Consider the following 26,094-nt stretch of genomic DNA (forward strand, 5'->3'; position numbering starts at 1 on the left):
AGAAAGTAAAACTCTTTGAATTTTGGTCATTCAAGTTGCAGTAACACAGAAATATGAATATATTTACAATGCCTGATTTGTATAGGCCTATATAAATTATATTAGCCACTGCCAGTGTGAAACAACAACAGTGGGAGAAACAAATGTGTAAACACCATAGACTGTAAAATTAGGGTTAGGGGGTTAAGTTAGGTCAATATCATAGACTGAATATTATTAATATTAACAGTCTATGGTTAATATACAGGAACATATATGTACATTTGTAAACACTTAATTTGCGTTGGTGTAATGACACCCCTACACCACTCGGGGGCAATAACCTATAGCTAATATCCCTCGTGAACACTGGGTGTATTTGCCCCATAGACCGTTGATATTATACAGTAATTATATAATAATACACAGTCTATGATTTGCCATAATGAAAGACCTGTCAGACAGGACTCAATCTGAGAATGAGTACCTCTCCAGCATGTCCCAGCAATCACATTTATGTTTAGATAGGTATGTTATATTTTAAATAAGGGTCGGAATAGTTAAGATTAGAGCTATAGTTTGGGTTTGGGTATGGCAGTCAAATTTAATTAAAATGTGGTATTTAGCAGAGATGTAGGAATTTAGTAAACCTGATAGGCAGTACTCAGGGATTACATGGATCTTGCACACAGGCACCAGAGGGATTAGAATAGAAATACACCTGCTATAACCTAGAACTCAAACCTACAGGTGAGCATTTAAACAGCGGCTTGTCCGGGCCAAAAACTGAATATTATTGAGGTCTATGGTCCAGGCTAACTACACATCTTAAGGCGTGAGATACGTCATGGCTAGTCTACGAAAATTGAACTGACACAAAATAGTTGGCAGTAACACACTAATTGTTGGCTGTTGTTATTAATCCGCCGTTGTGTCCGTGTCTTATTTTCGATAAATTACTAATTGCTTATCAGTTAAATTGATTTGGTAAAATTAAATTGTTTTGATAGAAGTCGGAGATTGCTGTTTTGGACTTTGGGGGAACTCTCTTCTGTCCAATCTAGTTCTGTGTGCAGCCCCGTTGCCATGGTGAAGAATGCTGGAACAAGTGTTGATACCTTAGCGTCATCAGCCGTCATTCTCAACTGATAAACAAGGCGAGAGCTAGCTAATAAAGGTAAACACCTGTTCTTGATTACTTTATGCAACCGTCCGTAGTAGTGCAACGTAATCGATTAAAGTTGTTTGGTCGACGTAAACAATTGCAAATAATTTCGGGTCAAAGAACACTTGTTGATTAACGCTAACTAGCTAGCTGACCTTACAAAATACTAGCGTTAGCTAGCTAGCTAGCTGATTAAGTTAACAGTATTTATAGCTGGACGGCGTTAGGTAACAACGTTAGCAAACAATGCAACGCTGGACGAACAAGGATTTTCATAGCATATAGAACGACTGATTGACTTGTCCAGTAATTCATTATAGCTGTCCTGCAGCCACCATACAACGTTACTGACTGAACATAAACTGCACTTCTGCATAGTCTTATTCATTCATTCGGTGGGATTTAAACCCTCAAGTATATATATTATTAGAAAGGTGCAGTTATTTTCTATCCTACTTGTCATTAAGTTCTAACACCAATCTTTGTACTTGTTGTTGTTGTTGTTGTTTTCTTCTTCTTTTGTACAATTTACAGCTTCAGATGTGTGAGGGACCTTCATCAATATCTGGGCCAATTCCCCCAGATCCTTCTCTGTTTCCTCAGTACTACACACGACCTGCTTCAGGTTAGATGCAGCCATGGGGCTCTTCAATATTAAGACAAACTTAAAACAGTTATTATGTTGTTTTCCAGTTCTTTTGGGCAAACTCAATATAATAATAATAATAATAATAATAATAGTAATAATAATAATAATAAGATGGATGTCTCCTTTTGACAACATTAAAAGAACGATTTGTTAGAACCTTTGTGGATTCTTTGGAGTTAACCTCTTGACATGCATGAGTGACCCAAATCTTGTCTTCATGTGTTTGAACTCATCAGTTTATTAACAAAAGATTAGCCTTAAGTGACCTCGTTTAGTTTTTCTTTTTTTCTCCAGCACGTGGCCGTTTAGAGGGAAACCATGATGGGACTATGGCCCTGCTCTCAGGGCCTCTCGCTCCAGATCCTGTGTTGCACCCTGGCTGCTACAGTGCTCGTACCCCCCCACATCGTCCCCGTATCAGTCCTAATGCCACCCATATTCTGGAACGAGGACAGAGAGGAGTAGTGGGAGAACTACTCAAACTAGAAGGTGTCTCTATCACCCCTGTTCCCAAACAGAGTAAGTGCAATACATTTTTCAGGTTTGTAAATTTGGGCTATAAAAAAAAGAGCGGGTCTGTTTTCTTTTGAAGGATAGTATAAGTGTATCTTCTTATTTCTTGTTTTCCATTTTTTAATTGTCATAGCAACTAAGAGAAACAAAATTAAAAATGTTATTGAGACAACTTTTGCAATTCTTGACCCTCAGAACAGCGGGTACATGACTTTGGTAAAGAGAATGTGCGTCGGCTCAGGGAGATCCAGAGACGCTGCAAAGAGCATGAGGCTGAGAGAGCACAGTCTCGTCCGGTTCCAGTCAAAGCTCTTTGGACCTCCTCCAAATATCAAAACGTCCCATCCAGGGTGATGGTCCAGTTACAGGTAAGGAGCCTGTCTGCAAAAGATGGAAGTCCTTGAGTTATAATGATTTCCTCTGGTTCACTTTTAATCCAGTCTCTTTAATGCAGGTTTCTAGTCCAACTACTAAACCACAGTGTCTAACATATCTGAAGGCTCACTCTGCTGCTCCACCAAGACCACGCTCCAAAACCTCTCCTGTAGCTTTGCAACGCCCGGCTTCTTGCAACTCCATACAGGACCAGAACTTGCAAGTGAGAATTGCAAATAAAGGTGTATTTATTTAAACATACATGATTAGACAATAAGAGGTATAGTACATTGATTATACTGTATATATTGGCAACTATTGTAATTTGCTCCAAAAGTACAAAACAAATAACATGAATGTGCATTTTGCTCACTTTGATGTGTATCTGCATTATTTCCTTTTTTGTTTTAATTCCATACATTGTTGTATGTGGATACAGTTACAGGTGCAAGGCCAGACAATAGACTTCATAAAACATAATGCCCGGTCTGCAGGAAAAACTGTGCTGCGTCGGTCCCAGTCACTGACAAACCTTAGAGATAAGCCTGTCCCCAGTGCCGTCAAGGGACAGGTGCCTCAGTAGTGAGTATTCTTATGCCATTTCTTACATCCTTACCTTACAATCAAATGTCATTCTCTACTCAAAAGTTACATGAATATTTTCTTTATGGAAAATTAATGGTTTGTTCAATAGCTTTCATGTAATATGACCCTGTCACTCAATACCAGATATTATTACTACACTGGACACACAGGACACACCTCTTCATGTGGGATGTTAGTGCTTCTTTGAAATCAGAAAAATATTTATGATATGTCTGTTTTAAAAATGAAGAGCTGAAGAGCTTCTATTCTTCTATTTTATAAATAAAATGTATTTTTATGGAAATTTTATGATATCTTTTCAATAACTTCCATGTAGTATGACCCAGTGACTCAAAATCACTAAACAATATTATTACTACGCAGTTCAAACACAAAACACACCTCTTCAAATCAGATTTGAGGGATCTTTCCATTTTATTAAAGTCACATGACTCTTGACACAATTATAATGCTCTTGCTGTCATTTCAATTCTCCCTCTCAATGACACATGAACGCCCTCTCAGTCTTGAGGAAAGGAAGGAGCAGTGGCATAAAGAGGAGGAGGAGAGGAGGAGGAACGCACCTGATCCTACAGCCCCAGCTGGTCACACCCTGATGCCTGAGAGTGAGAGACAGGAGACACTGAAGTCCCTCAAAGAGAGTATGTCTCTGTCGCTCTTTATCTCTGCCCTTACATTACAATAAGGTACTACATGTATAGTAAATATTTGCTTCTCTAATTTTGTTTTTTGTTTCCTCAGCCCATCGCTCCCTGGTGTCTGAGCTGCTGTCTCTCCCTCTCAAAGCTGACAATCTGAGTGTTCGTTCACGTCGGGCCCATCTTGATTGTAGGCTTTCTGAAATCGAGGAGGCCATTAAAATATTCTCCAGGGACAAAGTTTATGTAAAAATAGATTCCTAATGCATGAGGAGGAAAGAGAAGGAAGAGGAGATGTTCCTGTAAATTCACTGCTTTATCAAGATTAATATTCATTTTGTAGTTGCATAATGTAACAAAACACAGAACCTTGTACAATAGATTATCATTTTATTTTTGGAAAAGTGTTTCCTTTTATTAAATTTGAAATTATATATTATAAACTACTACTATTACATAAGACCAGCCATTGAGGTTACTCATAATCAGTCAAAAAAAGAACAATACACATTATACTAAATAAGATGCAGTTTTCTCTTGGAAGAAAAATAAACAATGTTTTGTCTTTGTATAGAATTGTCTGTTTTGAAATAATGAATACATTTGTTACGTCATTGTATGTCCACAATTTAAAATTTGGTTTAAATTCTTGGGTAAACCTTAAAATACCAGTGTGGACAAAGTCAATATGTTCCAGAGTGCTGAGGAAGTCATTTTATTTGAACATTGCTAGCCACTACTACTTGACGAAAGCTTCTTCTTTATTTTTCACTTGACGAAAGCGGACGTCACAACTCCGGGTATGTGTGACGTATGACGCACGCCCCACCCCCTCTGCCTCTTTTGGTCATTGTTCAGCTTGAGCTAGCTAATGTGCTAGTCAGAGACTAGCCTAACCCACAAATAGGTTTTAACTTTTCATGCATACATACAAGGCCGTTTAAGTTTAAAACGGACATTTGAGAACTTACCAAAGCAACAATGAGCAAGAGGAAAGCGCCACAGGAATCCCTCAATGAGGGAATAACAGACTTTCTTGTCGGTACGCAAAGGATCTTAGCTAACAATAGCTAGCGTGACACCTGGGTTGTGTTTAAGTAAAAGTAACCGAATAACTTTGCATAACGTTACGTGTATATTTGTAAAACAAATATGCTAAATTATGTTATTTATGTCTTGCCTTTGTTATCTGGTTTTCTTGCAGCTAAAATCTGAGTTTCTCTGCGCTGATAGTCACCTTTTTGTCATTTAAATGCCTTCAGCCGAACTGGCACTTCTTAAAATAGTGGCTATAAACTGCAGGGGTGTGAGGTAAATATAAAGCCATTACTTCTGTTTCCAGAGCTGGCCAATTACGAGAAAAACGTCAACAGGGCAATACACAAGTACAATGCTTACAGGTAAGATCTCAAGCCTCAGCAGTGATGTGTGCTTTTATTATTGTCAGGGTTACTGTTTCAAAACTGTTTACACCTCTGTATATTATGTATTACTTCTCGTTATGCATACATAATTACTACATTCCGATTGCATTCTCTTTACATTCAGTTTTCTTTATTTGCAATACATTCTACACAAATAATATTACTTAATTTGTAGAAGATTTTGCTTTTACTTACATGATTTTCTTTTCGTAGTTATTTATTACATAACATTGTTGGAAGGTGCCTGAGCTAGGCCTAAGATTTTCATTGGCAACACATATTTTGTAATTGTTGTACACGTGACAAATAAAGAACCTTGAACCTTGCTTTGTTAAAGATGAAGAGGGTTACATTAATGTTCATACAATAATGTATTATTATTGTTCATACAATAACGAAACACATGTAATACTGTTGAAACAATACATCAGTCTCGGATGCTTAGAAAGCATCAACTCAACTGCCATTTTAAAACTATGAAGACCAACAATCACTTTATATTGAAACGGTTTTAGTGATGTGTTAATCAACTTTTCAGGGATTTTGGCTGTATATCACTATCCAGTTAGGCTGTCTCAAATCATATATAGTACAGCCTCTGAAATGACCATACCCTTTAAATAAAACCTATTCACAGAAGTTTCAACAAATAATGAAAATTATAACCTTTATGGAGGTAGGTCTCTGCATTGTTTAGACGTTTTAGCTTGAACTACTAAATAAACTGGTCACTAAGTGTATAATACATTTGATATTGGGAGGGGAGTTAAATAGTAAATGTGGTCAAACTTAGTTGTAATTTTAACAAAATGGTTCTTTTGAGGCCTTTTAAAAGGAGCTTTCTATCAGAACTTTATGTTTGCTACTTTATATGTCTTTAAGATTTAATTTAGGCTTTCAATATCTTTTACAAATCATTGTGCTTATCCCCTGTCTAGGAAAGCAGCATCTACCATCTCCAAGTACCCTAACAAAATCAAAAGTGGTGAAGAGGCCAAGAAACTGGTATGTGCACTGGTTTTGGTTTTAAGGTATTCAGTTGTTGTCGTTATAAAAAAAATAAAACACATTAGGGAATTATTTGACACAAAATAAATATGTAAAAACTTTACACTGATCTACATGCATGATGGAACCTTGTGCAGCAACCACCAACTGAGACTGAGCTTTATTAAGAAATTCTCTATTATGTTTTAATACATGTCTGAAACTAGGTTGGTGTAACCAATGATCGGTATCATCATAGAAGAAGAATCGGCTTGATATCTCAAAAGGATCTTAATCTACATTCCCCCTTTGAAATTACAGCCATACCAAGTTTTGTGTTGGCATTTACACACTTTTTGTGGATGTTTTTCTTGGTCATTTTTAGTTTAATCAATTTCAATTGATCAGATTCACCACGTCTTAGAGTCCTCTCTTCATATCTGTCTCTGTATTAAACTTGACCAGGACAGCTGAAATTATTTGCTTTACTGGCAATTTCAGTGTTATGGTGCTTGCAAACTGAAAAAAAAAAACTCCGTAATTTTTTGTCTTCCCTGCCACTACTGTGCTCATGTTGCTTTTGGTTGTGTGTTATGAGATTCCCTCTGCTGTAGCCTTTGTTTGTCAATAGTACTACTCTGCCCGTCTTACATAACTGCTGCAGGTCACACTATTTAGCAGCCTCATGTTTGTTGTCATATTTTAACAGGATGGTGTTGGAGCTAAAATAGCTGAAAAGATTGATGAGTTCTTGCAAACTGGCAAACTACGGAAACTGGAAAAGGTGGGTGTTGGGGCGTGGTAAAACATGATCTATGTCACACTGCAACGGTATGTGTTTGAAAATAGCTCAATTTCAATGTATTATACAGATTGATATCCTACTTTTATATTTCCCTCTAGATCCGTAACGATGACACCAGCTCATCCATCAATTTCCTTACCAGAGTCACTGGAATTGGGTATGTTGTTAAACATACCAATGTAAAAACCTGTTTTAAAGCTCATGTTTTATATTGACATTCACAGTGATGTGCATGATGACTACTCAAAATGCACTTGGTAAACATTTGAGTTCATTTTTAGTGGCCACTCCAGAGGGATGCAGGAATGGGTTCAGCTTTATCTATTCATGTAATTTTACTGTATGTGCTTCATGTAACAAACTGCATCTCTTGGGTCTTGACTTCAGCCCTGCGGCTGCCAGGAAGTTTTTTGAAGAAGGGGTGAAGACGTTAGAAGGTTTGTTTAGTTTATTAGAATTGTTCAAACATGTTTGTTTAATCGTATTATTGGTGTGTGTGACTTGAGATTTTATCTTCACATACATTGTATTGTAAGATTGATAAATATGCACTATGTAGCTTTGGTATGATATAAAAGGAGTAATGTTCTATGCTGTTTTTTGTTGAATTTTTAGATTTGAAAAAGATTGAGCACAAGCTAAACCATCATCAACAGATTGGACTCAAGTAAGTTTAGCTGAATGTTTTTTGTTATAAATAGTTGTTATATAAATATTTTAAAGTCTTTCTCTATTGATACGTGTTGCGTTTCATGGATTATTCTGCCACCTTCAGGTACTTTGAAGAATTTGAGAAAAGGATTCCACGTGCTGAAATGGAACAGATGGAGGTGATGAAGCATTTACGTTGTTGTTGTCTTCAAATTAGTTTTGAGTGTTCTTACACTGTGTGTTTTGTTTAGACTCTTATTCTTGGAGAGTTGAAGGAGCTCGATACAGAATATATTGGGACAATCTGTGGAAGCTACAGGAGAGGTAAAACTTTAGGAGTGATGGAAGATAGGAGGAGACTTTATCAATCATGATATTGATTTACATGTTCATAATTTCCAGGTGCAGCATCGAGTGGTGATATTGATATTTTGCTGACCCACCCAGACTACACCTCTCAGACTCAGAAGCAGGTAAGATTCTTCTCTACTGTGGCTCACTTTTCATGTTGTAAATGGATAATACGTTAACAATGCAACTAATCACAGTTTGGCTTATTTCTTTTAACAATTCATTTTGTTTTATTTATCTTCTTTTCCAGCCCAAGCTCCTCCATGCCGTCGTCGAGCATTTGGAGTCTATTGGGTTTGTGACCGACACCCTGTCTAAAGGAGACACCAAGTACATGGTGAGGCTTGTGCTTATTTCCTCTCTTGTGCTCAGCTGTATGTGTTTGATAACGCAGTTAGTACAGTAACTACATCCAACCCATCAAGCGCATGACTGTGGTCATGATGTGCTGGATCTTGTTTTCTAGGGAGTCTGCCAGCTGCAATCGAATGATGAAGATGAGGAAGAATACCTTCACAGGCGTATTGATATTAGGTGCCCTACTTGATATTGCTCAAATCTATGATCTTCCTCTCAAAACGTTGTCTTCACAGTACAATTGGATATACTACAAAAACTGTAAAGAGGCAACCTTCTGTTTTTGTTTATTCTTCTAATCAACCGTCTGTTCCTGCTCTCTAACTGCCCTTTCTCCATTTACCCAAGGCTAATTCCCAAGGACCAGTACTACTGTGGAGTTCTTTATTTCACTGGAAGTGATATCTTCAATAAAAACATGAGAACTCATGCTCTGGAGAAGGGCTTCACTCTCAATGAGTACACCATTCGGCCAGTTGGGGTCACTGGTGAGTCTCAGTGGAATTGACATATGACCTTGCTCAACTCTGTTCCATCCATGTGTGTCTTCTGGCATCAGTCAGTAACCAGTGAGTCATGCTTTAAGCTTGTAATATCTGCTATTTTTCTTTGTGGATCTGTTGTAGGTGTTGCAGGCGAGCCTCTGTTGGTGGATAGTGAGAGAGACATCTTTGAATACATTCACTACAAATACAGAGAGCCCAAAGAGCGCAGCGAGTGAAGTAAAGAACAGCTTACAGTTACATCTGTATTTGAAGCTACAGCTTTCCTGCAAACGAGAAGCATGTGTACCAATTTGTGTGTTAGTATTCTATTCAACAATGTTATTGAAAAGAACGGGGAAAGTAATTTCAATTTTTGTACTGGTCTTAAAATGAAATCATCCCCTTTAATTTCTCTGCAAAAGAAAATTATTTTTTTGTATCTTCAGTTTCTCTCCTTAATTCTCTCGGTTTAATGGTATATGGTATCTTTGTCAAGGCTTTCAGGCTCCATATTTAAGCTTTTTTTGTTTAAATCATGTTTAAAAACTTAACTAATTTATTTTTTGACTACATTTTTCATTTTAAGGATTATACCATAATCTAAGAGGAACTCAAAGAACTAGCTTCTGTTAGAGTTGTTGGTCCATCATGAATGAGGAGGACCACTTTCATCTAGGCATTGGGCCTTGACAGTGTTGCCCTTTAACTCTTTGGCTGAATTGTGCAAAGTGTTTTAATGTAAAATTGTTACGCATTCACCATGAACATTTAAGAGTGTGTATTTTTAAACTTATAGTATTTCTCTTCTAAGTTGGGGAAACTAAATATTTGGAAAGTAAAAAATGCAATGAGGCAAATGCTATTTGTGGTTAATGGGCTCACTTTCTGCATATGAATGCTAATTTGGCACAAAAACATCATAGAAACATTTTCTCAGTTAATTGATGTGTGAATATATGACTGTTACACTGGTAGACTTGAATCTTTTGTATGTGGTTGTGTGAAAATAACGTGTGTTAAGTCAAGACATAATTGTATCTTCAGTAACTTTTATGGGAGGCATTTTAAAAGCAGCAGATTAAAGAATTTGGTACCTGAAATATGGCTACAGTGTACCCGGGAGACAGATTGTAATCTATAACACACAATTTGAAGATTAAGATTTGGATTCAGTTTTGTATGTGGATGATTGCAAACATTTCTCAAACTATTTAAAACAAAAATAAAACAATGGAAGACTGTGTTTTTGAATATCACATTGTTTACTTTGAGTATTTATGAGTAAAATAAATGGATAAAGAAATTATACAATGTCAAATTTCATATATTTTGCTATGACTTGATCATTAGACAGTCTATGAAATATTTAATGGCATTTATATGGCACACTATACTAGGGCTTTTTAACTTTTTTTTTTTTACAGCATACTACAGTCCCTGACAAGAGTCTTGTCGCTTATCTATTTTGTAGAAACACCTGCTATAACCTGACTTTTAATTAATCATTGGTGTAAGACATAGCTCATATGAAAAGCTAAAACCCTCCCAAATGATGTTCAATGCACTGAAATAATATGTCACTAAAAAAAGTTTATTATCTAAAGACAGAAAGGTTAAATTTTGGCAAGAAAAAAGTTTTGTCGCCTATACATGAATTGAACAAATTTACTACAAATACTAAAATATGTAGCAAATTAATAGTGGTTGTGTAGATCCAAATTAATATCTTGTATGACTTCCATGAGCTTGAAGGCTGCATCCATGTTTTGGCAAGGATTCATACAATGTATTGATGAAGTCATCGGAATGCTAGGAGAGCAGTCTGCTGCCTCCCAGAGTTCATCAATATTTCTTGGTTGGTCTTCCATGCTTCTTTCATTACCCCACATATGCTCCATGATGTTCATGTTGGTGACGTGGCCGGCCAATCCTGGAGATCTTGATCTTCTTCGCCTTGAGGAACTTTGAAGTGGAGATGGAAGTATGCGATGGAGACCATCCTGCTGCAGAATTGGCCTCTTTTATGGTGGGAGGATATAAGAGGTAGCTAAGATTTCTTGGTATTTGAGACTATTGATGTTGCCTTCCACCCTGCAGATCTCTCGCACACCCATACGGATGTAACCCCAGACCATGATTTTTCCACCACCAACTTCACTGTTTTTGGGTGAATCTTGGATCCATGCGGGCTCCAGTAGGTCTCCTGCAACATTGCGGCAACTGTGGTGTAATCAACAGAGATTCATCTGAAAAATCACTTTCTTCCACTTCTCCAGCGTCCATCCTTTTAGCCGGCTGTGGGCCTTGGCAAATGCCACACGGTTTTTCAATTGTCTTTAGTTTAGTGCTGGCTTCGGGCACTGATTCGACCATGGAGGCCATTTCGAGAAAGAATCCGACAAACCGTTCTGGTTGCACAGGGACTTCAGGGGACCAGGGCTGGTGGAGCTCTGCTGCAGTGGAAAATGGGCTGGCCTTGGATTTTCGAGCCAACAAACGATCCTCTCGAGCAGTTGTCTTGCGGGGTCGCCTGACTGGGCTTGTCAAAACATCTCCAGTGTCTTCAAATGTTTTTTTAATCCTCTGTACTTGACGCTGAGACATTGAAGGTGTCTGCCCCATGCACTGGATCTGGTCTCAGCCTCTTGATAATTAAAACTTTAGGCCAGGGTGAATCTTAGGCATGTTTGCAGAGGTCTAGTTGCAGTTGATGTGAAGGTCTAGGTACTGGGGTTGTTTTTATACACACCTGAGACCTGATTGATCCATTATTAGTCACAGGTGAAGCTCATATGACAAGGCGACAACACTTATGTCTTTGCAAAAATGTACTCAATGGGCTTTACCAAGCGTGAATATTAGAATACTTTTGACAGTTTCTTTTTGCACTGAAACATTATTACAAAACTGTTGTGATTAAATGAGCATTTCTTGTATAAATCTGATTAGAAATATATTCAGCGCATTAGGGCAATTTGTACACAAGCGACAAGACTTTTGTCAGGGACTGTATACCTTTTTTTATGACATACTATGACTTTTTATGACTTGCTATACTATGATTTTTTTTATGGCATGCTATACTATTACTTTTTATGACAAACTATGCCTTTTTTTATTGCATTAACATTTTATTGACTTTTGATGTACTATACCATGACTTATTTAATGTCAATTTTATGGTTTACTATGACTTTTTAATGACAGTTTTTATGAAATATGGTGACTTTTTAATGACATTTTTTGTGAAATACAATGAATTTTTTATGACATTGTAAGACATCACATAAACATAACATTTTAATAGGATGTTTCCAATAACTTATGACATTTGACTTTTGTATGACATACTATACTATGACATTTTTATGACATACTATACTATGACTTGTTATGACATACTATGCTATTAATTTTAAGACATACTATAGCCTACTAGGACTTGTTATGGAATACTATCCTATGACTTGTTGTGGCATACTATACTATGACGTTTTATGACATACTATTCTATGACTTTTTTGTCACATTTTTAATAACATACTATACTATGACTTATTTATGACATATTATAACCTACTATAACTTTTGTATGACATACTGTGCTACGACTATTTTAGGAAATACTTAACTATGGCTTTTTTTATCACAAATTCTTGACATACCATAACTTTTTATGGCATACTATACTGTGACTTTTTTATGAATACTATACCGTGACTTTTTTATGGCATACTATACTATGACTTTTTATGGATTTTTATGACATACTATTTACAGCACCCGGGGACCAACTCCAGATCTGAGCCAGGGACTTGATCAATGGCACTGACTGGAGAACCTTCAATGAAATACTAAACTATGACTTTTTACGACATACTATACTATGACTTTGTATGGCATACTATGCCATGATGTTTCCATGATATTGTGACTTTTTCATCACGTTTTTATGACATACTAAACTATGAAATATTTAATGGCATTTTAATGGCACACTGAACTATGGCTTTTTTTTTTTTTTTTACTTTTTTACGACATACTATACTATGACTGATTTATGGCATACTATGCTATGACTTTTTCATGGCATTTTTTTATGACATTCTATGACTTATCACATTCACGTGACATTTAATTTCATTTTTTTAATAATGTTTTTTATGAAATATACTGTGATTTGTGTGACCTTTTATGGCACAGTATACTACGGCTTTTTTGTTAACTTGTTCTGTTGGCTTTTTATGACATTCTACACTATCAAATACATACTATACAAGGACTTTTTATGACATACTATAGCCTACTATGACTTTTGTATGACATAATATACTATGACTTTTTCATCCCATTTTTCTGACATACTATACTATGACTTTTTTTTATCAAGTGTTAAATAACACACTATGACTTTGTTATGACAAACTATACAAGGACTTTTTATGAAATACTATACTATGACTTTTTTATTACATTTTTTATGACATACTATACTATAACTTTTTAATGGAATACTATGAATATTTTGTGACATACTATACTACACGTTTTTTTGACAAACTGTGTGAGTCTTTTTAAGGCATACTTAACTATTCATTTTTTTATTACTTTTTTTAATCAGATGTTTAATAACAAAAATAATTGCGTAGGAAAACTATAATTGTAAAGGCATTTTAATATAAAAGGATCTTCCCCCAACGGCTTCACAACACATCTCATAGCCTCTAACTTGTTATGGCATAATAGGATTTTTTTTTTAATGAATACTAAACTATGACAACAACTACTCAAAGCGCTTATGGTATAGTACAGGAACCATTCGCACACTGTGGCCAAGGCTGCCGCACAAGGCTCATCAAATGAACACTCACACTGCACTACGATGCGCACAAGGCCAAGGATCAAACCACCAACTTTCCAATTGGCAGGCAACCACTCTACCACTGTGCATTAAAAACTACTTTTTTGACACATGACGCTCTATACTGACTTTTTTATGACATGTTTTATAACTATACTATGATGTATTTTTTACAACTTTTTTAGACATATATATACTATGACTTTTTATGACATTTTCTATAACATACTATACTATGACCTTTTCTTAAGTACAGTTCTTATGGCAAACCTTTGGGGTCTGCTTAGCAATGGAGTAATATTGAAATTTTTAAATAATCTAATAGTTTTTGCCAATTCATCATTTTTGAGTTTTGAGTTTTCTAAAACTGTCATATATGTTTTAAAATCAAAATCTTTAACAATATACATATATGTATATATATAATAGCCTACAATGAGATAAAAGTCAGTTCATCACATTAAAAAATTATCACTTTAAAATGATTACCGATTTTCATTTAAGTTATTTGTCTGTTAAGTCACTATTTGAAGTAACACACTGATGAAAGTATTGCAATATATATTTGCAGTATTACAAACTAGATGTCTGACGTGGCATCTCCCCAAAAAACTCCTCTTAGTTTTTCAACATTGCATACACACAAAAATAATGTAACTATGCACATAACTCTGAAAACATGAAGCTCATGTATCAGACCAGATCCAAACTGCATTGATTTCACTCAAATAGAAATTATAAATAAACCACTGACTGAAATCTTGCCACTTTAACATCTTGTATTTATACATGAAACAACAATATCAGGCCTAACAAAAGAAAACAGACAAAAAGCAATACAGAAAACATCAAACTGTACGAGGGAGATGTAAACTTAGACATGTATTGTACACGTTATTTATTTTTGCACTGATTAGCTAAAAAGATTCGTAATTTCGCGCCCAGGCAACGATTGTGTCGCAAAGCATGATGGTTTGAAATAAAATGCAGGCGGAAATGCCTGAAAGATAGTCCTGTATCAGCCAATGACAGCGCCCTGTGCATTAATACCAGCCAATAGGAACACGTCAAGGCAGCAGTCTCTTACGCTACACACCCACATTACTTTTGTGTCAACCACTTCGCGGGAGTTGTCACAACAGGAGCGGTCGTCTCTTTAAAAGCTAGCCAAACACTATACGGGAGACTAGTAGGTACATTTAAACATTTGGCATGTTGAAAAATTTATCGGTTGGTTAATTGATTCAGTTTTTTAAATATTGTCGAAGGGCAACATCTGTGCTTACTGTTTAACGTTAACTGTTATTCCTTTTGCGGGATGAATGAGCAGCTAACGTTAGTTAATGGGTTTACAGCTCGTGGAATATACCTGTGGCAAAACCCTTCTCCCTTTAACATCTGATAATGTTAAGTCCTATTTATAAACATTATCTTATTGTGAGGGTTTGATGTTAATATTGGTATCCTGATGTTGACGCAAAGCTTGCCTTTTCGCTGCTTTCTAACGTCTTACGTTAATGTTTTTAGTTGAAGAATGTACTTTCATTTTGCAGCCTCAAATTACTTGTATTTTTGATGAAACCTCTGGTAAAATTTAGACGATAATCTCAAATGTCTTGCGTATCCATAGAAACTACGCAGAGCGCGCATCCACCGAGCTGATGGAAGTTGTTATGCAACACTTGTAGAAATGGCTAGTTTAAATGGTAACGTTATGTGTCAGTTATTATGTAATGATAACTTCGTCACTAACTAGCCGTTTCCCCCCTTGGATGATGAGACCCTGTATCTTCTCCATACAGTATCGTTTTAGTCAATTGATGATGAGGACTGTTGGGATGCTCATGCGCTAGAGTGTATTGCATTGTTTGTGTGCCAATGCGCCTGTGAAGGTGATGATAAATCCTCCGCTGTGTTTTGGTTTCCCAGGGCAACCATGTCTGAAAGAAAGGCAGTGATAAAAAATGCCGACATGTCGGAGGACATGCAGCAGGACGCCGTTGAGTGTGCCACACAGGCCCTGGAGAAGTACAACATCGAGAAAGACATTGCTGCATACATCAAAAAGGTAACACCACTGCTGACGCATCTTTCACTTAGTTCAATTCCTTATTCCTACGTTCACACAGTGCAACTTTAACCTACTGACTTGTAAGCAAAATGTAGTACTTCTAGTGATGTAAAGCTATTTTGAACTCAATGGCCAACAACCCTGTGCATAATTCATGTTAGCCCAGCCTGGTATTTGTAATTGTTTCCCCTCTTCCTGAGTAAAGCAGTTGCCCTAGGACTGAATGTCCTGTAGTAGCCTCATACCCACCTTGTATCTCAATTCCTGATCAGTTTAGTGAGGGACACTGTTAAAAACTTAGGTATAACTGTATATTATCTTCCATGCACTCTCCTTAGTCTTGGCAGTGTCACATTCGTTTTACTGGAGGAGTTTTTTTTACACCTAGGACACAAGATTGTCATGTTTCTATTTGTTTTATTTTTTTATTTTTTTTTACAAAATTGGCAATATAAGATACAGTATTTTACACAGAAGATAACTGAAAGAAGAAAAAATGTATCAAACAAATGTGTGAAATTCATGCAAGTCAGCACAAAACTAATAAGCTATCTTACCGTGTAATTGTTAAACCTAAAAGGGCGTCACAATGGCCAAATTCCTAGACTTGTCAAGTAAATCTTTCAAAAATGTAGTGACTAGGTTATATAATATATACAATATAAAAAATTTCCAGTCAGTGACACTATTAAATTCAGTTTTATTAAGTGTCAAATCATTTCCAGATATAGATTTAGACAACACTCTATATTTTACAGAGATCCAAAAATGGTGTGTTATTGGGAATATTAGTAAAAACAAATTGGGTGTGAGCATTAGTGGTATCATATAGTAGAAGTTAGTCTAAGCCTATTGTCAGTTGTGATTAAAACTATAAATGATACCTGTGGTTTGTCATACCCAAACGTTTTAACCCAACGTCTTTGTGTCACAGGAGTTCGACAAGAAATATAACCCAACTTGGCACTGCATCGTTGGGAGGAACTTTGGCAGCTACGTGACTCATGAGACCAAGCATTTCATATACTTCTACTTGGGTCAGGTGGCCATTCTGCTGTTCAAGTCTGGCTGAGGGAACGCGTTTTCTCAACAACAGATGACCACACATACAGTACTGACTGATTTGACGAAGGCACTTATCATTCCGTGGCAAGGGGCCGCTGCCTTTTTCTGTGCTGCTTTCTACTTTGTTCTGTTTTTGAGGATAACAAATGTGGCCATGTTAAAGAGATGAAACTCTTGTATTTATTTTTGTCTTGTTAAATTAGACATGTCTTTTTTAATTAAAGCGTAGCTGTTAAGCTGTCTGGGTCCAATGTCTGGTGAGGTCATTTCATTGCTTCATTATACACTAATGGAACCAGGATATTTACAGTTGTGTTCAGAATAATTACAGTGTGTTTAAAAAAAGTGAATAATGCTCAAAATCCTTAGAATAGCTTTTAATTCTATAATATGAATGCATTAGGAACACTGCTAATTCAATTCCAAAATCAAAACATGACCAAAATTGATCAAGTTTGTGTTATACCTTTACAGTAAGTGTTGAAAAAGGAATATTAGGCTGTTAAAAAAATAGCAGTATTTGCATTACAAACTCGCACATTTAATGTATAAACCGATACTGAAACTGAAAAACGTCTCAAGGGTTTGCTTTACATTGAATCACTGCTCTACTATTTAGTTGCATAACCATTATTTCTGAGAACTGCTTCACATCTGAGTTGCATGGAGTCGACCAACTTCTGTCACCTGTGAACAGGTATTCCAGCCCAGGACGGTTGAACTACATTCCACAATTCATAACATTAATCTTGTTTATCTGGAACCAAGACTTTGCTTACTTGCTGGTGTGTTTTGGGTCATTGTCTTGTTGAAAGACCCATTTCAAAGGCATTTCCTCTTCAGCTTAAGGCAACAGGACCTCTTCAAGTATTTTGATGTATTATACTGATCCATGATCCCTGGTATGCAATAAATAGGCCCAACACCACAGTATGAGAAACCCCATAACAGGAGTTTTCACCACCATGCTTTACTATCTTTACAGTGTACCGTGGCTTGAATTCAGTGCATGGGGGTCGATGCACAAACTGTCTGCGGCCCCTAGACCCAAAAAGAACAATTTTGCTCTCATCAGTCCACAGAATGTTGTGCCATTTCTCTTCTGACCAGTCAATGTGCCCTTTGGCAAATTTCAACCTATTCAGTGCATGTCTTTTTTTCAGCAACGGGACTTTGCGGGGGCTTCTGTCAGTTATGCTTCATATAGCCTTCTTCTGATCCTAACATTACTCAATTCAATTCAATTTTATTTATAGTATCAATTCATAACAATAGTTATCTCAAGACACTTTACAGATAGAGTAGGTCTAGACCACACTCCAGAATTTACAAGGACCCAACAGTTCTAGTAGTTTCCTCACGTAACTTTAAGTCTGCTTTGCTGATCATTAGTTGAACCTTTGCTATTTTGGATATTCAATCCATTCAAATGGTAGTTGACCGTTTTTTCCCATGTAGTTCAGGCTTTGGATGCCATTTCAAGGTATTTGAAATCATTTTGGCTCAGCAGCCTATAATTTTCTGCACTAATGTTTTCCCCTATCAAATCAACTTTTTAATCAAAGTCTGCTGTTCCTCAGAAATATCACTTCTGCCAAAGAATATGATTTGAGATTAGTGATGTTGCACTGCTGTCGTTTTGAACACAACTGTATAATCCAATATGACAAGATACATCTTGTTTGATATGTATACCTTGTATTGACAAATTTACAGTGCGTTTAACCAGAGGGATGGATTTATAAATTTGTTGTAGCCATGGTAGTGTATGCATATGACATTTCTCATCAATCTGGAAAGGCAAATAATTGGGAAAACACTAACATATCAGGGAAACATCTTTGATACTGTTAACATCTCGTTCAATATGATTCAAGTCACTTGCATCATACATACCGCTGAGCTTTTTCAGGACAGGATTAGCCTTTCAGTTTCTGATGCTCTTTATCTAGTTACAGAAGAACCAACTGAGCAAACATCCTGCCATAGACACTGAACATACATGGTACTTAAGTAGTTCAGTTTCTATTTCAGTTCAATCTACAAGATATCCTTACCTTAGGCATTTATAATGTAGTTGCCTGGGATATCTGACAAAATCTGATTCATAGATCATAACTAGAAGTTGAACAGGGTTTCCCCGTGTGTTGCAAGCCTAGCGGCCCACTGGGCCCATGTTGACCCCCACCAGGCCTGACACTAAACCACTGGGAATAAGGTTTTATTAATCTAGTTACTGTGGGGCCTCTCAGTTTGGAAATTACTGTAGTTTTTAAATCTCCACTTATCTTTTAGCACAGACTAGAGTATATTTATATTTTTGCTTTTTTAAATTCTTAATTTGCTGTTGTCCATGATTCTGGTATTCCACTGTTGGGCACTACATGAATGCTGCAATCAGTATGGGGCAGGTTTGGTCACAGCTCTGACAAACAGTCGACCCAATCTGGACTCTACACTGCTCCATTTCAGAACAAATGAGGCAAGAGAGGGTATTAGACGGTGGTACTCTTTATTACAACACATTTAGAAAACCAGCTTGTGTGGGAAGACACCATTAGACAAGCTGAAGGAAGAGCGCAAGTATCCTTTGAGCTGCGGTACTTTCTTGATGAGGGGCAGGAGCTGCGCATCTACAGCCTTCTGGTCCTCCTTCCTCTGCTCGGTCAGCTGGTATTTCTGCAGATGAAGAGAAGAGAAAAAACCAGTGACTCAGGTATCGTAAATCCAGAAGCCATTGTCCCACAGAAATGGCCAAAATGTGCACAGTAGTGTAATATAAGATAATATCAGTTAGTTTACCTCTTTTTCTGTATCAAAGATCTCTCCCTCCTGGTGACGGGGTCTCCTCAGCTTCTTCTTCTTGAAGTAGGCATCGTTGAGAGTTTTGGGGATCTTCATGCCAGAGATGTCGATTTTGGTGTTGGTGGCAATGGAAAACTTCTGGTGAGCCCTGCGCAGGGGTACTCTGTTCAAGGCAAGAGGGCCTACAAGTATGCAAGAAAGGAAACCGTTAGAAAAGGAGTATAAAGATGTCCAGCATCTTGCTGTACGACCTGTACAATCTTTACCACCAAAAACAGTCATCCTTACCAGTGACAAGCAGGAGACCACTTGAGAGCTGCTTCAGGAACACAACACGCTAAAAAAAAAAAAAAAAAAAAAAACTCTTTAGCATTAAGCTATTGTATTAGCTCATAAAGTCACATTTGTGCCATTTGCATAAGACCGTGTAATAGTACAATCCACTTTCATGCTAAGCTATTTAGACTTGACAAAATCCTAATTTTATCATCAGGAGGGCGCTGTGCCTGTCAGATTCACCGTTAAAACATTTAGGTCAGAGTGTGTGTGGGCACTAACATGCCTTCATAACTTGCCATGTAGCGTTTAAGTGTGGGAGGGAGGGACAATGTCTGTGGTACAGAGGGTGTGTGATTATAGTGATGTGTCAAGCATGCTTGTTGCAGAAACTACATTTTTTTCATGCAAAATAAGGACAAACCACCGATTTGTTTTGGGACCAATATCTCTAGGCACCCTGTCCTATGAATCTATGAACATAGAATTGCACTGCCATCATGTTGTCATTGTAAGACATTTCTGTGACAGTTCGAGAAAATTCTGTCTCTAGTCCCCCTCTATTACAATTGGTAAAATACTGCCTTCTATGATCAGCATTAGATGGTGTACAGTGAAGTGTCCCTCATTTTCTGCATTGTTCCCATATGGAGGTTAGAAGTTCCCTCGGAGAGACACCTCAGACTCTGTCCCTACTTGAGGCTGGGCGGAGTGACATGCCAAAAATGGTTCTCACCTTTCCACGGTGGCGACCAGTGAGCAGAATGAGGACAGTTCCTGGGGTGATGGAGCTACGCAGCTTCCGCTTGTGCTGGCTGAAGGGTTTCTTTCCATGGCTCTTCAGCTTACGGGGAACATCCTCTGTGGGGTAGTAGCGAGGCTACAACAGCAGCACATGAAAATATTACCATTTTAAATTCTAGGTTTGCGGCAAAAACCCAGTGACAACAAAACAAAAAACAGGTTCATTAATTTTCACTTAAGGCCCTGACACACCAAGCGGACGGCCGAGAACTAGCGGTGCCGACTGGGCCCAGGTCAGCTTTGTCTTGGCCAGAAATGAACACCGGAACACACCACACAAACTACAGCTGACAGCCAAGTATCAAGTACGTTCTGGGCATGCATGCAAAGAAATAACCACATACCAGCAGGTGGCAGTAAACTATTTGTCATTCAAACATTTCTGTGCTACCCACAACAGGGCTGCAAGATGATGGCTAAAATGATAAATTATTTTGATCAATACTGAGATCACAATTTGTTGATTTTAACCAAAACAAATTTTATAGTAATATATAGGCTATTAATAACTGCTTTCAAATCCATGTTGTGCCACATTCCTCTTATATTGAAGTTATATGTTGTACATCATGGCTGAACGATATTGTGTTTTAGAATCGACATAGCAATGTACGCGTTAGTCACATCGCAGGATGTTGCCGCTCTTTTTTGCTCCTTGATAGAAAAGTAAACTTTCATCGTTCTTTTTACATTATTACCATCCGACCCTTCCCCTTTAACCCGTTTGCGCCAGATGCTTCGCGACGACACATCTACCGCCGGTAACTGCGTTGCGCAACTCTGAACCTCCTGCTGGCTGCTGCGTGGCGCAGCATTTTGTATTTGTCGGTCTTTTCATGACGCGTGCAGCAGAGAACGCTCTGTCATTGGTTCAAATACACATGAGGCGGGTCTTGTTGGCCATGTGACCACCAAAATGTACCGTAGTTTGCTGAAAATCACATCAATCAACCAGACATACATGTGCGTTTGTTTATGAATGTTTGAGAGACGAGCGAGAAAACGGCTACGAGGCAATCAGGAGGATTTTGACAGCGAGGGCAGTGACGTTGAGGTGGAAGATAGTGAGGAGTTTGGGAGGGAGAATGTCTTCATCATAATCTACCACTTCCTCTGTCGGAGCAGTTTTCTCGCTCGTCTCTCAAAACCCGCCTCATGTGTATTTTGAACCAATGACAGTGCGTTCTCTGCTGCACGCGTCATGAAAAGACTGACAAATACAAAATGGTGCGCCACGCGGCAGCCGGCTCAGAGTTGCGCAACGCAGTAAACGGCGGTAGATGTCTCGTCGCAAAGTATCCGGCACAAACGGGTTAAGGCAGGTAGCAATGTGGGCAACGTGTGTATGTGACGTTAGTCCAAACGGGGGTTGTTATGGGAAGTAGGGCTGCACGATATTGGAAAAAATCTTACATTGCGATATTTTCCCCCTGCGATATGAAAAAAGAAAAAGTATCTTTTAAAAGATGACAACTATTTGGAAATAAATCATTCTCAACTACTGCGATGATTTTGTAGGGGAGTGCATCTACATAGAAGAAAAAAATGAAAAAGCATCTTTTCTAATGTGACTTATTCTTTGTTAAACTTTTAATACTTTACAAACAACAAAGCAAGTAAGCTGAGTGCTGTGACTAACGCTGCTCTTCTGAAGTGGTTTTGGAGAGGGAAATTAGGTAGAAATACGCTGGTTGACTAGCGTGACACCATTGTATTCTTATAATATCAATCCAGGCTAACGTGATTGACAGTGACTGCATGTTGCTTCCTCTAAATTTCAGGTTGTGGTCGACTAGCAGGGCCAGCTCGTTAGTTTGATTAATTGATCAGACCTGCATGTCATGCGCACTAGCAACAAACTCTGTATCCAACAACAATTAAATCAGGAAGAGTCGCCGGTAATAATCATGTAAAAAAAAGAACGGTGGAAGTTTACTTTTTATAGTCTATGCATAAACATCGTAACGTCCTGCGATGTGACTAACGCGCATGCGCACATTGCAATGTCAATGCTAAAACAATATTGTTCAGCCCTAATGGGAAGTGAGGCTCTCTTGGCCAGACTGTCATCCCTTCTCTAAGCAAAGAATTCTCCCTACGGTGGAAACGGAGGGACCAAACCTCAAAGACCCGCCGCTGGCTTGTTAGCCAACGTTAGTTTGCTAATTCCTACACATGGCACTGAAGTAGGGTGCAGATTCTAGAGATTCTTTTGGGTTGCTCACTTATGGAAAAGAAATTACGATTATTTAACATTACTCATTGACTTTTGGAAAGATGCTGCAATTATACAACTTAACAGTGAAACAGTTATACCAGTGAAAACAACTTGAACTGTGAAATTTCCTTTAATACTTCCCCATTTAACTTTTCATTCAGAACAGAAGGCAAAAGTACTTGCAAAACATTTGCAAAGTAATTGTCTCGTTACATTTTAGTAATTGATTAAACTTCAATTAATTGTACAGCCCCTGTTTTTTAACATCTTAGTTCTGATAGGGAGGTAGAATCGTCTTAAAGGGGAACTCTGCAGTTTTTTAAGCTTAATTTAACAATACTTAACAGCTTCGGAGTCATTGGAATGCTTATTACTTTTCAGGGGTGAATGGTGGTCATCTCGCTTCCCCTAACGCCTGCAAGCAGAAAAACCACCCTCGCAACTTTGGGCTGGCGATGTCGTGCAACATCAGGTCTCACGGTCAAATAATTGCTTCGTGGCACTACACATATATGAACCGGCTAGCTATAAGAACAAGGTAGTGATGGAGTTTTTCAAACTATCGTCATGGCTGAGCTGGCAAAAAAGAAGCTAGCAAAGCATTGTCGGCGGAAGAGAGGACGGGGCAGACTGACCGAGTGAGGAGTCAGACACAAGTAAACATTGGAGCTACTAAAGTTCCAACGCTGTATTGGGGGGGCGCTCTATAGAGAAACCTGCGAGAAAACAGCAAAGAAGTGGCCAAAACTGCAAAGGGTTCCTTTAATATTGGCATGAGGGAAAAAAAACAAATCTCTTAAACCACTGATATACGATCCTATTGCTATTCAGCACAATCCTAGTATACGATGGAGTCATTTCTCAGTCAAGCACACATCCTAGACTGTTCTCCATGTGTGCTACTTAATTCAATGTCTCTGTCAGATCAGTGACATTTACAGTTCCAACTCAAATAAAATCTGAAGGAAAATACTAAAAATTACTCACCATCTTGCGCAGCTTGACAACACGAGTGCCTCCATTCTTGTCTCCACCAACTGTCTTGACAACAGTTGCCTGGGGTTTCACCTTGAGCTTTTTCTCCACCTTAAACCAAAGCAAATTATTGTCAATATAAGACGCAGTCAACAAGGTGGATGTGAATTTGTTATTCATTTTGTTGGGTGCCACAGATCTATCCACACCTTGGTCTCAGTAGTCTTGGTCTTCCTCTTGTACATGGCCCTGCGGGCGTACATAGCGGACCGGGAATAACGGCCGATGCCCCGGACCAGAACCGGGTTACGGCTCCCGTGCTTCTTCTTGGCAGCCTTTTTGTCTCCCTCTGCCATCTGACACAAAGCAAAGTAAGACATGTTAGTATACCAACAACAATAGTGTAGTGTGTGATTTTATTTGATATGGCTCATTTTAATAATCCTCAGACCACAAACCATCTTCATCTTTGATTGGACAATACTTTGCATACTGTTTAATAGTTCAATAAATAGTTCATAGTTTAATGACACTGTATCATTACTAAGTTGCAGTCTTCAAGTAACAAATCATGTTCTCAATCAAAATTACAAACAGCATTTGTAAACAAAAGACTATCACAACCATTTTACACAATTGTTAAAACATCACAACCATACCACAAAACAAAACGTGTTTGGTTGAGCGCTAACACCACAACCACTGCTGAACTGCATAAAAAGTAACGTAAGCTAGAAATTAGCAACATAGCACTGAAACGGCGCTTTACTGGCTAGCTAGCCACTTGTCTCTTCAAACTGACAATTTAATGTTTTATAGGTAAATGTAAGTACGTGACAACGGAATAACATGGTAATATATGGTAACACAGTACAGAAGACTGACGAAGGACAACACGTTTCTATTAGCCAGCTAGCTAGCTAACGTTGTGGCCAGCACGAAGGCTAACCGGCGGCCTAGGACTACCGATAGAACAAACTGTTCATTATTATACTCATGACGGACGAATCATAGTAATAACGATGTCTAATGCATCGTCTAAATACAAGGATTCATCTCCTGACATTTGGAGACTCTAGTTTTTATTCTGTAACACAGATGCAAACAGATTTTATTCCAACAGAAACACCAGGGCAAGGGAGTCTTACCTTTGCTATGAAAAAAAGACCGACATCCGGGGATGTGACGCATATAAGGACGCTGCACGATGACGTCTACGTAATTACGTCCAGTTTTAAGGATGTGGTGGTCCCTTTACTTGGTGGTCCTAAATATATTTAAAAGAAAGATAATCAACATTGCAATTGTATTTAACAAAAAACAACATTTTCACACTTTTCTTTAATGGTTAATTTTCAGTTTCTTTACTAATTCATTTATATATATTACTGTTGCATCTGCTCATACAAACAAAAACACAATTAATGCTTGTATAGAGCTTACATATATAAAGAACAAACAATGTTCCTAACTTTGTACTTTTAATTGATGTAAAAAACTAAAGAAAAACTAATTAAACAATCCTTAATCTCTGTTCCAGCAGAACATTACATACATATTCTTTTGTTTTCAAACTGTACACATCAATTCCAGACTTTTACTTTTAAAAAGTTTTAAGGGGGTTGTTACAAGTACATGAATCTCTGATATCAAATCAAATCAAAAACTCAGTACATTCAGTTACCCATTCTCTATAGTTATGGTTTTTGAGCATATGTAACAAAACAATCATATGTAAAAACAAAAACGAAGACACACACAATTAAAAACATATTTGTAAATAAAAACCATTAAAACTAAAACAAGAAGTAGCAGTTGTTATCTGGTAAATCTTAAATCCTGCTAATCTAAGAAAAATAGCATTGGCTGCAGTAAAGAGAAAAAAACTTCACTTATTTGTTTGAACATTTTATTTATTGAGATTCGTTGACACAGAAATACAAGATCATCTTTTGCTGGAGCCATCATAGGTCACACAAATATTGATTCCTGATAATGGACTGATAGATAACATTTTAATTCCTTTAACCCTTA

General features: G+C 37.6%; 4 protein-coding genes and 1 long non-coding RNA gene across 9 annotated transcripts; 3 read left to right on the forward strand and 2 right to left on the reverse strand.

Moving 5' to 3' along the window:
- Positions 1 to 890: 890 nt before the first annotated feature.
- enkd1 (enkurin domain containing 1) lies at positions 891 to 4,443 on the forward strand. 3 transcript variants are annotated; one of them, XM_032516354.1, is made up of 8 exons: positions 891 to 1,156; positions 1,679 to 1,769; positions 2,088 to 2,312; positions 2,502 to 2,674; positions 2,806 to 2,904; positions 3,121 to 3,263; positions 3,792 to 3,928; positions 4,029 to 4,443. In XM_032516354.1, the coding sequence occupies exons 2-8, from the start codon at positions 1,685 to 1,687 to the stop codon at positions 4,187 to 4,189; spliced, it is 1,023 nt and encodes a 340-aa protein (XP_032372245.1). In that variant the 5' UTR covers positions 891 to 1,156; positions 1,679 to 1,684; the 3' UTR covers positions 4,190 to 4,443. The 3 variants fall into 3 exon arrangements, with proteins under 3 accessions (XP_032372245.1, XP_032372244.1, XP_032372246.1); XM_032516353.1 differs by having other exon boundaries at positions 2,761 to 2,904; positions 4,029 to 4,440; XM_032516355.1 differs by lacking the exon at positions 891 to 1,156 and having other exon boundaries at positions 2,761 to 2,904; positions 4,029 to 4,441.
- Positions 1,749 to 25,333, reverse strand: LOC116689753 (uncharacterized). Its single transcript, XR_004332084.1, has 3 exons — positions 24,592 to 25,333; positions 4,814 to 4,817; positions 1,749 to 1,760 (listed from the first exon to the last, which is right to left on the reverse strand). It is a non-coding gene; the product is annotated as an uncharacterized LOC116689753 (long non-coding RNA).
- polb (polymerase (DNA directed), beta) lies at positions 4,734 to 10,288 on the forward strand. Of its 2 annotated transcripts, XR_004332083.1 has the most exons (15): positions 4,734 to 4,967; positions 5,268 to 5,325; positions 6,288 to 6,354; positions 7,046 to 7,120; positions 7,240 to 7,298; positions 7,529 to 7,578; positions 7,757 to 7,808; positions 7,917 to 7,971; positions 8,044 to 8,116; positions 8,195 to 8,265; positions 8,394 to 8,480; positions 8,610 to 8,677; positions 8,849 to 8,988; positions 9,127 to 9,679; positions 9,759 to 10,288. XR_004332083.1 is itself a non-coding variant. In XM_032516356.1 (14 exons), exons 1-14 carry the CDS (start codon positions 4,907 to 4,909, stop codon positions 9,219 to 9,221), a joined length of 1,011 nt encoding a protein of 336 aa, XP_032372247.1. In that variant the 5' UTR covers positions 4,734 to 4,906; the 3' UTR covers positions 9,222 to 10,288. The 2 variants fall into 2 exon arrangements, 1 of the variants encoding a protein (XP_032372247.1); XM_032516356.1 differs by having other exon boundaries at positions 9,127 to 10,288.
- dynll1 (dynein, light chain, LC8-type 1) lies at positions 14,891 to 17,233 on the forward strand. Of its 2 annotated transcripts, none has more exons than XM_032516369.1 (3): positions 14,891 to 15,035; positions 15,776 to 15,914; positions 16,852 to 17,233. In XM_032516369.1, the coding sequence occupies exons 2-3, from the start codon at positions 15,783 to 15,785 to the stop codon at positions 16,987 to 16,989; spliced, it is 270 nt and encodes an 89-aa protein (XP_032372260.1). In that variant the 5' UTR covers positions 14,891 to 15,035; positions 15,776 to 15,782; the 3' UTR covers positions 16,990 to 17,233. The 2 variants fall into 2 exon arrangements, with proteins under 2 accessions (XP_032372260.1, XP_032372259.1); XM_032516368.1 differs by having other exon boundaries at positions 14,894 to 15,039.
- Positions 19,471 to 24,541, reverse strand: rpl6 (ribosomal protein L6). The gene is made up of 6 exons (XM_032516359.1): positions 24,270 to 24,541; positions 24,073 to 24,171; positions 20,800 to 20,943; positions 20,076 to 20,124; positions 19,785 to 19,969; positions 19,471 to 19,661 (listed from the first exon to the last, which is right to left on the reverse strand). The coding sequence occupies exons 1-6, from the start codon at positions 24,438 to 24,440 to the stop codon at positions 19,509 to 19,511; spliced, it is 801 nt and encodes a 266-aa protein (XP_032372250.1). The 5' UTR covers positions 24,441 to 24,541; the 3' UTR covers positions 19,471 to 19,508.
- Positions 25,334 to 26,094: the final 761 nt, after the last annotated feature.

The sequence above is a fragment of the Etheostoma spectabile genome, chromosome 5, assembly GCF_008692095.1.
Source record: "Etheostoma spectabile isolate EspeVRDwgs_2016 chromosome 5, UIUC_Espe_1.0, whole genome shotgun sequence".
Lineage (NCBI taxonomy): Eukaryota > Metazoa > Chordata > Actinopteri > Perciformes > Percidae > Etheostoma > Etheostoma spectabile.